General features: G+C 53.8%; 1 protein-coding gene across 2 annotated transcripts in view; it reads left to right on the top strand.

Annotated features, from left to right (window-relative positions):
• ADGRD1 (adhesion G protein-coupled receptor D1) overlaps positions 1 to 15,252 on the top strand; it is a 103,491-nt gene that overhangs the window by 25,543 nt on the left and 62,696 nt on the right. For both annotated transcript variants that reach the window (XM_081037209.1, XM_081037210.1), the window contains 8 exons: positions 164 to 343; positions 2,572 to 2,826; positions 6,472 to 6,536; positions 7,221 to 7,376; positions 8,661 to 8,720; positions 11,094 to 11,211; positions 12,185 to 12,295; positions 13,326 to 13,401. In XM_081037209.1, coding sequence (XP_080893335.1) covers positions 164 to 343; positions 2,572 to 2,826; positions 6,472 to 6,536; positions 7,221 to 7,376; positions 8,661 to 8,720; positions 11,094 to 11,211; positions 12,185 to 12,295; positions 13,326 to 13,401 — 1,021 coding nt within the window. The remainder of the gene's footprint in view (positions 1 to 163; positions 344 to 2,571; positions 2,827 to 6,471; positions 6,537 to 7,220; positions 7,377 to 8,660; positions 8,721 to 11,093; positions 11,212 to 12,184; positions 12,296 to 13,325; positions 13,402 to 15,252) is intronic.

Raw genomic sequence — 15,252 nt, 5'->3', positions numbered from 1 at the left:
CTTAATAAACACTACCTATTATTTTCATCCGCATTTTCCGAATTGAATGTACATTGTCTCTAGAATGAGAAAAAATTGCTATTTTAAATGAAAAAGAGTAGAGAGATGAAGTCCCTTCTGCTTGTCATTGGTACTAACCCAACGACGCCTTTCCTTTCCTCAGGGGTCACATTTTCCTTTTTCTGGAAGACATACGGAGAGCCATCCCGACCGACACCCTCTGCTTATGGGGGACAGGTCATTTCCGATGGGTTCAAAGTGTGCTCCAGTGGTGGCAAGGGCTCCGTGGAGCTGTACACGCGGGACAACTCCATGCGGTGGCAGGCCAGCTTCAGCCCACCAGGTAAGGACGCCCTCAGCCCTGCGGGTCTGCAGCGAGGGGCTGAGGAGGCGAGCGCCGCCCGCTGATGGGGAGCTGGGGAAGCTTCCAGCCCAAGTAGTTCAGAGCCCTGTGCCTCCAGTACGGGAGCCCGTTTCCTCATCAGGGGGCTGCCTGGGAAGCCTGCCTGGGGAGGGAGAGCGACAGGGCGTCCTCCACTGAGAAGGCTGTAGGTAGCTCAGAGCTGCCGCCAGGCACCTGGGGCCGTGTGACTGAGCATCCGTCAGGTGTGAGTGCACCAGGCTGCTTTCCGTACCTGCAGGGAAGGTAGTGACAGTGTGACCGCACAGTCTGGGGGACGTGCCATGCATCTGGCCTGCAGGAGCGTACAGCTCTGGTGATGGCCTCTCCTTTTCCGCGTCCTCTTCCCCTCCCACCTCTTCCTGTGCCCCCTTTCCCCCTTCCTACTGCTACAGACCTGACAATGTTACAATATGATGCAGAAAAGCTTTGGGGAAAGAGGCTGAAGGGGAGGGGAAGGAGGAGGATGGGAGGAGAGGGTGTCGTTCCCCCCGGGCAGGAGGCAGGACACCTGGGAGTCCTGGGACGGGTGGGGGCAGGGCTGGGCAAGCACAGGTGTGGCCCTTCCAGGTGGGTGTTGACAGGCTGCGTGGTGATTCCAGTGTGAGGTCAGGGGTGTGGGCAGGGAGCTGGAGACGAGGGAGGCACAACAGACTCAGAGGTGTTTCGGGGTAGCACTGGGGGGGAGGGTGCTTGGAGGTGGCGGGGGCAGGATGAGGGCTGAGAAAGCTTTCCTCCAACAGAAAGTGACATCTTTGAGGTATTTAAGGAAAATTCATTTTCTGGCCCACTTAAAGGAGGCTGTGTGTCTCAGTGAAAAAACATGCACGCGAGGCCCGAGTGGCCTGGGTAGAGCCCTCTCTGTACCCACTACCCGTGTGGGCACCTTACTTTCCCACTAGTGCCTCACCTTCCTCATTCACAATATGAGCCTAGTGACAGCATGACATCACAGGGTGACTGAGAGTTCAGTGACTTCAGACGCATGAGCACCTAGAACAACAGGACCCAGACAGCACTGCTCTGTGGGAGCTGTGTGCTCAGGCCGGGCTCCACCCCCATAAAAGAGGAGAATCCAGCAGACACAGAGTTGGAGAGACCCTTACCTGCTTGTCCCCTCTGACCCCCACGGCCAGAAGCGACCTCTCTCCCCGACCCCCACACTACTGTACTGGTCCACAGCCCTGGTCACACTCTACCTGCAATCAGTGTCTGACATAAGTGTCTCAGCGCGTGCCCCGTGGGCTGTCCCAGTACCAGGCACCCAGCAGGTTCTTGAATGTGTTTAAGGTAAAGCCGCTGAGCCCTGCCTGTTTTCCACCCAGGGCAATGGGGGAGGACTGGAGACATTTCTTCCGGCAGCACACTCTTTGTTCAGTGGAGGGATTCGTTATTCTTCCTTCAGACGCAAGGGCAGTAATACTTCAGACGTATCTAGGGTCCGAGTGCTCTCCATCCAGAGACTCAGCACTGGAAAGTTGCAGGATCTTAGCAAACAGCCCTGAGGTAGCTCCTGGGGGAGCCAAGATGACGCCTGGCTCCAGGATATGTGTCCTGGGAAAGGGCTACCCAGCTCATCCCGGTGAGGACAGCTGAACACAAGACGCACGGAGTGAGGGGCGCCCTTTGGGGGGCAAAGTCTGATGAGCATCTTTCTGGTTGGTGAACGTGGTTCTCAGGCCAGAGACACGAGTGACCACACGAGCTCAGTGATGGAGGTTCCTGAATGAGCCGTGACAGTGGCCCCACCTGCCCCGGTGCCACCGTGTTGCTCAGTGCTACACGTCCTATGTCAGAGCACACGGTGGTACCACTGGCCTGTGGGCTGGGTCAGGCTCTCAGTTTTACTGACCTGCACTGAGGAGGCAGGCAAGATTTAAAACATGTTTTGAATAAGTTATGACCATTGGCTATTATTTCATTTTAATTTAAAATAGCCGAGGGTCGAATTTAAAACAGCAAAGGGTCTCTTTGAACTGCTTCTGGAATGTGGAGGGTGGCGTAGTTTCTTTCCTGTGCTCCGAGGATCTGTATTATGACCCATGTCTGGACTCACCAAAGGTGACAGGGACCAATCATCTTAAGAAAGAGGGATGTGCTGAGAAAGAGGGAAAACAAACCCATGGGGAGTTCATTTGCGCGTCTCAGAACAGCCATCTCTGCCTTTCCAGGTCCCTACTGGACTCATGTCCTGTTTACGTGGAAATCCAAGGAGGGCCTGAAAGTCTATGTGAACGGGACCCTCAGCACCTCGGACCCCAATGGGAAAGTGTCTCACGCCTATGGGGAGCCCAACGTCAACCTCGTGATAGGATCTGAGCAGGACCAGACCAAGCGCTACGAGAACAGAGCTTTCGATGAGTTCATCGTCTGGGAGCGGGCCCTGACCCCGGACGAGATCACCATGTACTTCATGGCGGCCATCGGTCAGTGAGAGGGTGAGGGCGGGGCCAGGCCCAGCTGTGCTCCTGGGGGGCCCTTTGTGCTACCTCCCCTAGCCAGCCTTTTTCTTCTCCCGACCCTCCTGACACAGCAGTAAGCCCTGTGGTCATGGCATGCGTCCTCAAGAACCTCGTAAATACAGTGGCGTTTCATAGAATACCTGCTCCCTCGGGTGGGAGAAGTAACAATTTACTTCCTGAGATTAACACTCTCCTGATATCAGGGAGTTTTTGAGGTCTGTGTGATGGATGACTGTAGAAAGCTTTGGGGAGCAAATGTTCCGGGGCCATTGGTGCATTTGATCAACAAACGTTCCCCACGTGCCAGACTCGCTGGCAGGCCCTCGTGGAGCCGGGCCACCCCTTCCTGCTCAGCACAGGGTGGTCGTTAGACCAGGGACCTGTGGGGCAGGTGGTCCTGGGTTCGAGTCTTCACTCAGCCAGCAGGAGCCATGGGACCTGGGAAGTCATGTTTTGGTTTCTCTTTTCATTGAGGTAAAACCCATGGAACATGAACCCACCCACTTTGCAGTGTACCGTCCGGTGGCACCGGCTGTGTTCACACGTGTGCACCTGTCACCTCTAGTTTCAGAACGTCCTCACCACTCTGAAGGGAACCCAGCGCTGTGAGCACCTGCTTGGCAGGATTCACTGTTTCCTCTCTGTCTCTGGGTTTCCCTGTTCTGGGCACTCCCTGTAAATGGAATCCTGGAGCATGTGACCTTTTGTGTCTTGAGCTCTGCAAACCACAGCTTTCTGCTCTGAAAAATGATGAAAATCACTCTCTTTCTCTGCCGGGGGCTGTGAAGGCAAACCGTGAGGCTGACAGCACGCTGCCCGCTCAGGCACGTTTCCAATCCATGTTGGCTGCAGTTAAAGTTAGTATTTGTGTGTTCCCCGCATTCATTTTCATTTACAAATGAGCGCACTGTTCCTTTTACATGAAATAACCTGCCCAATCACAGCAGTCCCCGAGTGGCAGGTCCTGCACGTTTCTCAGTTGACAGCTGCACTGACAGCCCCAGCAGCAGGCGTCCAGGCCCAGCCTGCACGTCCCCAGGCAGACACGGAGCCCCTCACTTGTTAGGACCCTACTGACTGGGTGACATAAACCCCAACGAAAACGACATAAGCCAAGAAGGGCATTTTTAGTCTCATATAATGGAAATGACAGAACTGGTTTAATCCAGTTGCCCAAATGACGTCCCCAGGGAGCTCTGCTATGGTCCCTGCCTTCCCTGCTTTCTTGTGGTGCCAAGATGGCCGCCATGCCCTCCAGGGTCACATTCTCATGCTCCAGCGACCTCAGCAGAAAGAAAGGAGCTTCTCCCTTCTGCTGAGTCCTCCAGCGGTGCTGGCTGTGACTTGTATCTGCCCAAAGGGGGCCATGTGCTCCCAGGTGCAGTGACTGGCTGAGTGTAGGGTACGCTGATGCCGGAAGCCTGGGTCACGTCCACCCTGATGTTGCAGGGGGTCAGCCTTGTCTGAGACGCACAGAGGACGCCCGGGGATGCTGGTCTCAGATGCAGAGGTGGGGGTGAGGCGGGAGCAGCCACCGTGCACACGAAACCAGCCGGTGTCCAGGGTAGCCCCTGGCCTTTCCATCTTTCACCAAGAAAATGAAATTCATTCCCTTTCACAGAAGTGACATAGGACAAAATATCATGTACTTTAGAAGGAAAAAAGGTATCAATCTACTGCATTGTATTGCCCAGGAGTCAGAGATTTGTCACTCCGAGATGACCAAGATGGCATTGTGTTTTGGAAAGCCTTAAACGAATCTTGCCTTCCTGATAGCTTGCTGCTTTGATGTCATTGTTTCTGGTTCCTGTAGCTATTGCAGCAGACCTTGTCCCCAGGACATTTCTGGGCTTAGGGACCCAGACATGGCAGCATTTCAGGAGGGCTCTGCTACTGACATGTGTGTAGTTCACCTGGCCCTCTGCACCGGGGAGGGCACGTCCGATTCTCCAGGTGGTTGAGGACAGGTATTCTACTACTGCTTAGCGTCCCAGGGAGCACATGTCCTACACCTTTGCGGAGTCAGAACTGGACCCATGGGAACCCCATGTCACTTGGGGATCTGGTTCTGATGTAAAGCATGTGTAGAAAAAGTGACCGGGAAGTCTCCGGGAAGGCCCCGCGTGGGGCGCCCCGTACCATCACTCAGCCGGCCTGCAGAGCTAGAGGGTGCTGTACTTACACAGACAGTTGGGGCTGACAGCCAGCCTGCCTCATGCTAGGCCAGGGCCCCGGTGGGGCTGCGTCCACAGGGGCAGGAGGACCTGTTCTTTGCTCAAGGATCTGGGGCTGGGGCTGCCAGTGACCTGTCCAGAGTGGACGCCCTCTTCTAATCCCATTGGCTAGCACAGGCCCCTTTTCTGAAGATCTGTCCGAATGGGTGACCTTTTCTAATTCACACCAAGGCAGAGTGTTGACCATCGAGCACCTGCCTGGCTTTGCCCTTCACTGGTGGCCATGCCTGCAGAGAACCAGAGGAAGTAGAAGACTGTGCTCAGAGTCATGTGCTTCAGACCCTGGAAACACACTGGGCTCAGTCACATGCTCCAGGAACACGTCCCTGGGCACTGAGATGGACTGAGGATAGGGCACATCATCATTTCTCCTCTTTCTCACGTAGTCGTCAACTTCATGCGGGCAGGATCTCTGCACACTTTTATTGTCCTTGGCTTTATTGTGTGGACTCCCATGAGTTAAATGTGAGATTGATGTGACCTCTATAAGTCCTTGGCACTCGCGGGATGGACGTCACTTGGACTTGGAGAACAGTCTTTTGGGCTCTCCCCACAGCGTCACACCTTCACCGTCCAGCAGCTGCACAGCCCTGCCCCACCCCAAGGGGTCAGTTCCTGGAGCCAACTAGGGGATGAGGTCACTTCTAGGTCACCCATAGCAACCTTGAGGGATTTCCCCAAAATGAGGGCGAGAATCAGTCAAGTCTGTGTTCTCATCAGGGAACACTAAGAAATAGTTGGTGGCCAACGGTCAGAGAACAGCCCGTCATGGCTGAATCCACAGTCCCGGATGTCTTTACCTGCAGTAATTACCCACACTTAACCAAATTATGCATAATTAACTATTTGTAATTATTCACAATTAACCAAATCAAGTCTTGACTAGGAAGAATTACTGGAATCCATAGGGAGGAAGGCTCTGGAGGGCCGTCCCCCCACCACTGTTTGGCGTCTTGCTTCATCTGTCTGATGGATGAGTTGTTTGGCCCAGTGATCACTCTGTCTCTTATCTCTGAATAGTCCAGGCACCACTGAAGATGTTGATTTCTTTTGGTTCCTTATTTCTTCAAAAATCGGTGAAAGCTTGTGTAACTTCAGCTTTTCATGTGGTGACTTGTGTGAAGGGTGTTCAAAGGCAACTGAGAATACAAATGGACACCTGACTGACCCAGGAAATTCATACAACCTGTCCATTAAGCAGACTTGTTAGCCCCTTATCTTCGCAGAAACTTTCCTGCCCAGAACCGCCCACAGGCTCCCTGACTTATGTCTGAAGCTTGTTGGGTTCTGAACAAGGACGGAACTTCCTTAGGATGACGGAGGTGCCCATGGGTCAGTACTTCATTGAGCATTATCATTTTGATTTTCTTTCCAGGAAAGCATGTTGCACTGTCTTCAACACCATCGAGCTTCCTCACGACGCCCGCAGCCAACAGCCTGGTGAGCAGACGCACGTGTCCTTTGCCCCCTTGTGGTGGTGTCGTTGTGCCTGGACTCTGTGCCAGGACTGTTGAAACTCCAGTAGACAGTCTGGCTGTCTCTTACGGGCGGCATCATGTCTGGAAGTCACACAAAATGGAGCAGAAGCTAACGGTTCTGAGACCTGCGGCTGAGAGTGGCTGACGAGAAAACTCTCACTTCTGGTGGCCGGCGGCCTCATGAGCACTGAGGTGGTTCCTGGGGCAGGTGGCACAGTGGGCAGACAGCAAGGAGGGCCCCGCCTCCTCCGGCCCTCAGCTTCTCTCTGTGTCGCCCCTCCTCCCTTCTTGAGGAAGGGATCCATCTTACAGAAAACGTTCCTCTCTGGAATTTGTGTTTGTAACCCGACAACGTCCCTTCCTTGAGAGCAGTAACATAACAGCGAGTGCACAGACACTTGAACCAGTCCTACCACTTGTTTCTGCCACGTCTCCCGGGCTTCGCTGCATCTCTCCCATGGGTGCATGTCTCCTGAGGTTGTCGGGAGGGTGACATGTGAGTGTGTGCCACACCCACAGGTGCCTGGTATGTAGCAGGTGCTGTTAGCATTAGTGTTCTGGGGTCAGAGGCATGCCAGCCACTGAACTTGGATAGCATGTCTTGACTTCAGTTCAGCAGAAACTCTCGTCGCTGATTTTTGTTTAGATGCCCACCGATGCCTACCATCCCATCATAACCAACTTGACAGAGGAGAGAAAAAACTTCCAGAGTCCCGGAATTGTCCTGAATTACCTGCAAAACGTGTCCCTCAGCTTACCCAATAAGTCCCTGTCCGAGGAAACGGCACGGAATCTCGCTGAGGTAATGCTCTGGCATTTCTGTGCTTGGTGGCTTGGGGACGGCTGCCAGAGCACAGCTGACTGGTGTGTATTGTCTGACCCACACGGAGTTTTAAAAAATTCAGAACTTTTGTATAAAATCTGGACTTCAGGCCTGTCAGGAACAAGCAGACAGTGTAGCTGCTGCAGGTGCCCTGACAGCTCAGTGGGACCCGCTTCCGAGGAGACCCCCTCTGCACTTTGCTTCCCTACCTGCCAGCCTGGCCGTCTCTGCAGCCGCCTGGCCCTGTGGTCACTGGGTTGGAACTCCTATCTAAACTGCTGCCTCCCTTGGCAAGCAGGTAGGAGGTGGAGTGGGGTCTGGGGCAGATTTCGCCATGGGGCCGTGGACCAGTATGAGGCCGACTGTGACCCACATCTCAGTGGGAACCTCAAAGTTACCTAAAGCCATGCATGAGGGCACCGTGTCATCAGGGACTCTCTCTTCTTATCGTCCTCCAAATACTTCCCAGGTCAACGTAGAGGTGAGTCCTGGGCTCGTGGGCACGTGATATGTGCTGTCCCAGCACCAGGGCTCTTGGCTGATGTGAGCAGAGAAGGGGTGTTGGCAACTGTCTCACCTCGAAAGCCCAGTGTCAGGGTTAAGAGCTGGGTGTCCAGGGTCTGACTGCGGGTGGAACTCCCCTCTGCCAGTTGTTTGCCCCATGCCCATGGTCACGTGACTTGACATCATCCTGCCTCTGTTGTGGAGGAGATAAAAGTGGTCCTCACCTCAGCGGGAAATAAACGGGCCCCAATGTGTGTAGAACAGTGTCCAGCTTTTTACCGTTCTTAATTCCTTCTGGTTTTCTTGCTGAAGACACACCTCAGAAGCATGTGGAAAAGCACGTGTATGGTAATGCAGGACGTCCTGCCTAGGTGACAGGAGTGAGCTAGACTTCTCAGGGTTCAGTCACTCGTGCAGAGAATATGCTGGGTTCCAGAGATCCAGGGTGAGCAAGAACCACTTGCTGCTTCCAAGAGGCTCAGGGTTGAGAGGATAAGATGGGCCCTTCAGTCTGAAAAAGGCTGTCACAGTATGTTCTGAACTGTGGGGGCTCAGACAAGCCTGGCTGGGCCCCCAGCTCTGTGTCCTTGGGCAAGTATTTTAACCAGTGCGAGCCTCAGTGTGTCCGTCTGTGACATGGGGGTACTTCAGTCACCCACAGCTCTCTGTTACCATGGTTGATAGAGTGGAAAACTGCAGGTCTTGTGATTTTGAGGCTTGAGGATACATTCTAAGCAGTGTCCTTCTGTCTGCTTTTAGACCTTCTTAAAAACCATGGGAGAGGTTCTTCTGCTGCCCAGTTGGACTGCTGTGTCACAGGTAAGAAAAAAGAACATTTTGATCTTCAAAACATATGGACCCGGGGAAGCATTTTGTCTTCCTAGTAGAGGCATAAACACGGCCCAGTTTGCATCTGTAAGAACAACGCGTATCTCAGTCGTGACGTCTGGGATGTTAGAGCTCATTCTGACTGCCTCCCCGCTGATCTGAAATGCCACGTCTTCCGTGTGGCTCGGCAGCTGTGTGAGCATTGGAAACACGTCACCGTCCTCAGCACTGAGCTGGGCAGTGGCTACATTTCTTCATGAGGAATGCACACTGGGGTGACCTTTGTTTATCATTTTAATAACCCATTTTTTACCATCACATTGTCCTTGAATGGCAATAAAAACATGTTGGATGTTTACAGCTCACTAGATGAAGTGGAAAAAGTAGAACGTGTGACACAATGCACTTCAGGATTATAAGTGAAAGACAAAAAAGCTTCTCTTCTGTATTTGAGTAATTAGAAAGGAGAGGGGACTAAGTTTTCTTTTCTTTTAAAAAATTATTGATTTTATTTCCTTAAAAAATAAAACAAGAGACTATGTTGTGGAGATGTTCGAAAATGCAGATCATAAAAAAATATATACAAAGTAAAAGTCAGCTGAACTCCTAAGGCTGAGAAATAATGACTGTTAACAGTCTTGTATTGCTCTCTTACCATCTAGCTTTTAATTCACTTACATGTATAGTCATTCTACAAATAGACTGTATATCTGACCTAACCTGTTTCTCCTTAGTTCCGTCAAGAACATTTCCCAATGCTACTAAGTACTTGCAAACCTACATCAGTCAGTCTCCGCTCGCTGGGCTGCAGTAACAAGCAGACCCTGCCTCTCAGTGGCTTTAACACAATGGACATTCTCACTCACATATCACTTCTCACTCAGGCAAAGCCCCAGTGGGTCACAGGCACCTCTTCTCCACCCAGTGATTGATTGGGGACCCCGGCTCTGTCCACCTTCTGATACTTCTGTCTCAACACTGACTTCCAGGGTTGCCCACCAGGGTGGAGAAGGCTGAGGTGGACTCGTAACTCGCCTAGAATGGCCACAGCCACACCAGTGTAATGATATCAAACGGCTCATTCTCCTGACCCCCGATAACCTTTAAAAAATATGTGCCCATTTGAGGCAGAAATGACATCCTCTTCTCTCATTATAAACGAGCTTGCACAAGGGTTTACATTTGATTAATTTTTATTTGAACAGTTTTTAAATATAATGAGTTTGGACTTAACACTGGCAAAGGGAGAAAAAGGGTCATAAATGTAAGAAGGATATAATTTTATCTAGAAACAAAGTCATTTTTAAAAGCACAACCCTCAAGTGTTCATGATTTCCAAAGGTGCGGAGTGTGCCGGGCTGAAGCTTGGGGAACCTCTGAGGACGGCCGGGGAAGTCCCGTGCAGACATATTAAATTAACTTTTTCTGAATGCTCCTCCACAAAATATGAATAATCGTGGAATGATTCAGACTTAGGCAGGCTCTCAAACACTTGGAGACGAGGTGCGGACCAGCCGCTCCCTGCAGAGCTGTGTGCTGGAAGCAGGATTTCACATGCTCACCTGTGCTTGGCTGATTGAAATCAGGCTACGGGCCTGAAAGAAAATGCCTAAAATTGGCCTCAGTGTTCTCCTCCCCGCGGGTTCGAGTCTCACAGAGCCTGCGTTTGTGAGAGAAAGCCAAGGACACTTAGCAGCAGATAGTGCTTTTCCAAAAGGCGGGAAGGAGAGAAGGGGTGTGACGGGGAGATTAACAGCCACTGGCGTCTGCCTGGTAGACACTTGTCTGACGATGAGGGATAATCAGCCTGAGTGAACGTGTGGCCACTGAGCTCTGGTAACTGGGAGGGGAGGGGAAGCAGCAGGCAGGGCAAGGAGGTCAGAGACATTCGTGGGTGTTGACACCTCCAAAGCACCTGTCCCTTCAGAGAAGAGGACTGCTGGTGTCCTTGTGCCAGAGATGACCTGAAGCTTGCTAGCCCCCTCCTTGTGGGGCGGTGGGATGGGGTGGGGGCAGGTCGGAGGCTTGCTGAGGTTCGTCGGTCCGTTCAGAGCAGAGCTACGACCTGGTGTGGGCATGGAAGCCTGGGTGACCGGCGTCCACCTGCCAGGAGCTTGGCTGGCCTGGGTGACCTCAGCAGTCCCCCCGTGTCTGTGAAATGTGATAGCTGGCACTCTCCCTGGTCCTCCTCACCTGGCCTTGTGAGGACAGAGCGCGGCCGCAATGACTCGGGAGACGCTGGGTGTCCTTCTTCCTTGGGACCGACGTCCGCAGTGCGAGCACGCACTTGATGATGTGTGTCCGCCCCGCGCGATTGCTAAGCGAGGTCCGTCTTCCATCTCCCTCCTCTCGCCTTGTTTTCAGGACAACGCCGTGGTGCTGGGCTTGATAGAGACCGTGGATGTCGTCATGAACCACATCTCCTCCAACCTGCACGCCAGCGAGCCCCATGTCGCCATAATGGGCTCCTCCTCCATGGCAGGTACCCGGCAGGGCGGCGGCGCACACAGGTGGTGCAGGCAGAGGCACGCCAGGGCGGCTTTCCCATGGACTGCACCGCTCGACCCGGGTCCTGTGACACGCACACACACAAGCACACACAGTGCCTCGTGCACCACGGGCACAGACAACTGCTCCGCCTTCCCAGACTCTGTTGTCTTATGTGAAATTACACTCAGGGGAAGACACGGTGAGATCAGGGCAGGTGTGTCCAGCTGTGATGTGCACATGGGATCATGTAGCATTTGAGGGTGACTCAGGGGCCAGAGTCGTGTCACGTGACCGTCATCTCAGCTCAGAACTGGAGTCGAGCAGCCGTGGCTCCTACGAGAGTCTGTGGGATGAAAGGTGCAAAGTGAGCTGGAGGCTTGGCCTGAACCGGCTTTCTGGGGTCGCTGTCACACAGTACCACCCCAGCAGACGGCAGGCCCTTGTACTTATGTGTCTGTGGGGAGCGTGGTGCTGCTGAGGCTGTGTCACTAGACCTGACTCTGAAATAAGCTAACTGACCCACTCAGGTTAGTGTCAGTGGGGCCCGCCGGCCAGGATGCTGCCTCCACGCAGCGACACTTGTCTGATGTGTAAAACACAAATGACCCAGGTATTTCCATTTGCTGTGTCTCCGGGTCCCCCAGAGCTTGGCGAGGGGCAGCCCCTCATCCCAGGGGGCTCATGGCACAACTGAACACATTTGGTGATGAAAACTGGGGGGCTACCCGCAGAAGGAGGGGTCTCCTCAGGCGGAGAGACCCCACAGGGTGTGGCCAGGTGGACACGTTAGCTACGTGGTCGCAATTACTCCCCTGCACGCTCATTATTTTAGGTCCTCATTTTCTGAAGGTAATTACACTCCCCGGGGAGTGTGTTCTGCTAAAAAAAGCAAACGCAGATGGGTTTGCAGCCCGACTTCCTGCCTGGCCCGCACTGACTAGCGCCTCTCTCTGGCTTGCTCTCAGACTTCTCAGTGGCCAAGCTCCTGCCTGATACCATGAACTCCTCCCACTACCGCTTTCCCGCCCAGGGACGCAGCTACATTGAGATTCCCCACGAGGCCTTCCACAGCCAAGGTGAGTGCACCTGGACCCTCCAGGGAGGGCACAACCACGGCTCTTTCTCAGGAGCGTTGGCAGCTGCCACCTGGCTGAGGCACTGCCCGTGGGCCTCACCTGCTCCTGCGGGAGCGGCTCTGTCCTCGGAACACAAAGTGCATCATGGGAAGCTCCTGAGATGTTCACTCATAAGCTGACTCCAAGCCCACTGCACCCTAATGAAGCAGAACTGGGGTGCAGGCTGGGAACCTGCATTTCAGATAGCACCGAGTCTGTGCCTGGAATCCCGGGCTCGAATCCTGGTTCAGCCACTCACTGGCCATGAGCCCGCTGTGCCTCAGTTTACTCATCTGTAAAAGGGGAACAACATGAGCTCCTGTCTCATGACACTGTTGTGAGAACTAAATGAGCTAAGCCCTTACACCAACACGTGGCACGTGGTGTGATATGAATTGTTAAATACATTCCTGAAATTTTAACATGGTCAACAAATGTTCCCGGAGAACTCAGGAGTCAGCTAATGGCTTGCTCCTCCCACACACCCTCCAAACTGTGGGGAGAAACAACAGAATACGTGACTCATTTCAAGGTGGTCATATAACAGAGAGGGGTCCCAGCCGAAGGCACAAAGGGCGGCTGGCGATTGCCACCCCTGGCACATCCTGCATTGGTGTTGCTGTAAACACTCCATGTGCAGACATGCTGCTGCAGAGCTGCAGGCTGGCACTGCCATCCGAATTGGCAGGGACTCTGCCTTCACAGGCTGGGTGCTGCTCCTGGTGAGACTGGCTCTCCCGAGAGCTGCAGCCTCTGCGTGTTTGGAGTGGGCTCAGGGGAGGAGCAGGGAGTCACTGTCACCGTCAGATTCACAGTCGAAGAGTCACAGCGTCTCTATTCAGACGACTTATGAGTGTCCCTCACATCCTTCTCCCCTGGTTCTGGGGTGTGAGGGTCTATGTTGCTGGGCAATGGGGTCTGGCAGAGGCTTTTTTCCTGTTTGTCACGTGGGACGTTGACCAGCATCTCTGATGCTCTGCTTCTTCCCCAGCCTGGACCACCATCGTGGGCCTCTTCTACCACACAATGCACCATTACCTGACCAACATCCCGCCAGACGGCACCAGGTGAGTGTCGTGGGGTGGGGTTGTGGGCTGCTTACAGGTGGCTGGCCAGCATGATGGCCCCCCTCCCCACACCACAGGCACAGACAACACTGTGTCACAGAGCGCTCACTGTCAGGGCAAGGACATGCCACAGCCTTTTGAAAGAGATGCAGGAACTCCGACACTGGGGTTCGACAAGCCCCAGGGGGTAGGCTGACAGTGCACTGGTCAGGAACGCCATCTGAGTCACCATATTGACCCCACGTGGAACTATCTGCATGACCTTGGACACATGACTTAACTTCTCTGAGCCTCAGTTTCCAGTTCTGTAGAATGGGAAGACAGCAGCATACGCCTACGTCAGTCAGGACTGTGTTGAATCCATCAGCATAAGCAGAAGGCCGGGGGGACTGAGGGCTATTAGGTCTGAGAAGGGCAGGAATAGGCTGGCTTCAGGCATGGCTGGACCCAGGGACTCAGAGGCAGCTGTGTAGACTGGTCTCTCTCTTGCTTCTGCTCTCTCCTGTGTGGACCCATTTCCAGGAAGGCCCCTGTACAGAAGCATGGTTGGCTCCAGTGGCTTTAGGCCCATGTGGGGTTGGGTCCTGAGATCTCAGAAGCATAGAAGTCTGTCTCCTGAATGGGCCTGTCGAGACCCAGGGAGAGCTGTGATTGGTCTGTTTGGGTCATGTGTCCATCTTGGCACCCCAATGATTGTGGCCAAGGGATCATGCTGTCTCATTGGTCAGGTTTGCTCATGCGAACCTCTGTGGAGACCCAGGGAGAGCTTTGATTGGTTCATTTGGGTCAAGTGTCCATCCTGGCCCCCCCAATGATTGTGGCCAAGGGATCCTGCTCTCTCATTGGCCAGGCCTGCTCACATGACCCCTGAGGCTTGGGGGTGGGTCAGCCTCACTCAGACCACAGGGAGGGGCTGGTTCCCCCAGGGAGAGATTAGAGAGGCAGGAATATCATCAGGGAGCGGTCCAGTTTTCCCCTTTCATGGGGTCCCTGGGACGGGCAGGGATGCAGAGCCCAGGGCCTGTGCAGAGAAAGTGCCAGCAAGGTGTGAGCCGAGGGACATGTTCCGCAGTCAGTGTTTGCAGGATGAGGCTATTTCTGAGGGGCTCTGCAGAGGGCAGCTGGCGGCTCCTGCCTCCCCTGTCCCGGAACCTGGCACCCCCTGGCTCAGAATAGGGTCTCAGTGAAGGTGCCTGGAGAGAGAGCCATGCGTCTCAGCATGAGCCTCACAGCCCTGTACCCGGCCTTGCTGAGGCTCCGCTCCCCCACTGAGAAAGCAGATGGCAGGAGGGCAGGGGAGGGCGGTCCTGCATGACCCCTGCCTCCCGCCCATGGGAGGAGCTGCGGGTGAGTTCCAGACGCTGGCAGTAGCTTGGTATTTAGATTCATGTGTGATGGAAAGCTGGCGGCACTTTCCCACCTACAGATAAACAGTATCTGACACACGGTGCAAATGCCTGAGCCCTGACGTCTCGTGTCTGTCAGTGCCACTCCTCTCCGGTGCTGGATGTGAGGGAAGTCTGGGGAGAGGGTGTGCTGCAGAGGGACTCCCTCGGGGTTTTGCTATCCACCTGGCCGAAAAGCCGACTCCTGGGCCTGACTGGCCTGAGAAACATGGACAAGTTTCCTTCTAACGGAAGGAAGGGGACCTTTCACTCTGTGTGTGATTTCCAGAATTCTTCAGAAAATTGTCAAGGGAAAACGCAACCTGCTTTCCTCTGATAGATGCCTTCTCAACCCCTTGGGGACAATTTCTCCAAAACCAAGTTCATGAATGAAAAGTGGACCCGGCCTTGGCCCCTCTTGATTCATTTACAGTTCTTGCTTCTGGAGGTTCAGATTTTTTAGTAA

This window comes from Rhinolophus hipposideros (genome assembly GCF_964194185.1).
Source record: "Rhinolophus hipposideros genome assembly, chromosome: 24".
Lineage (NCBI taxonomy): Eukaryota > Metazoa > Chordata > Mammalia > Chiroptera > Rhinolophidae > Rhinolophus > Rhinolophus hipposideros.
Note: the sequence above shows the minus strand (reverse complement) of the source record. Positions and strands in the feature narration are given on the sequence as shown.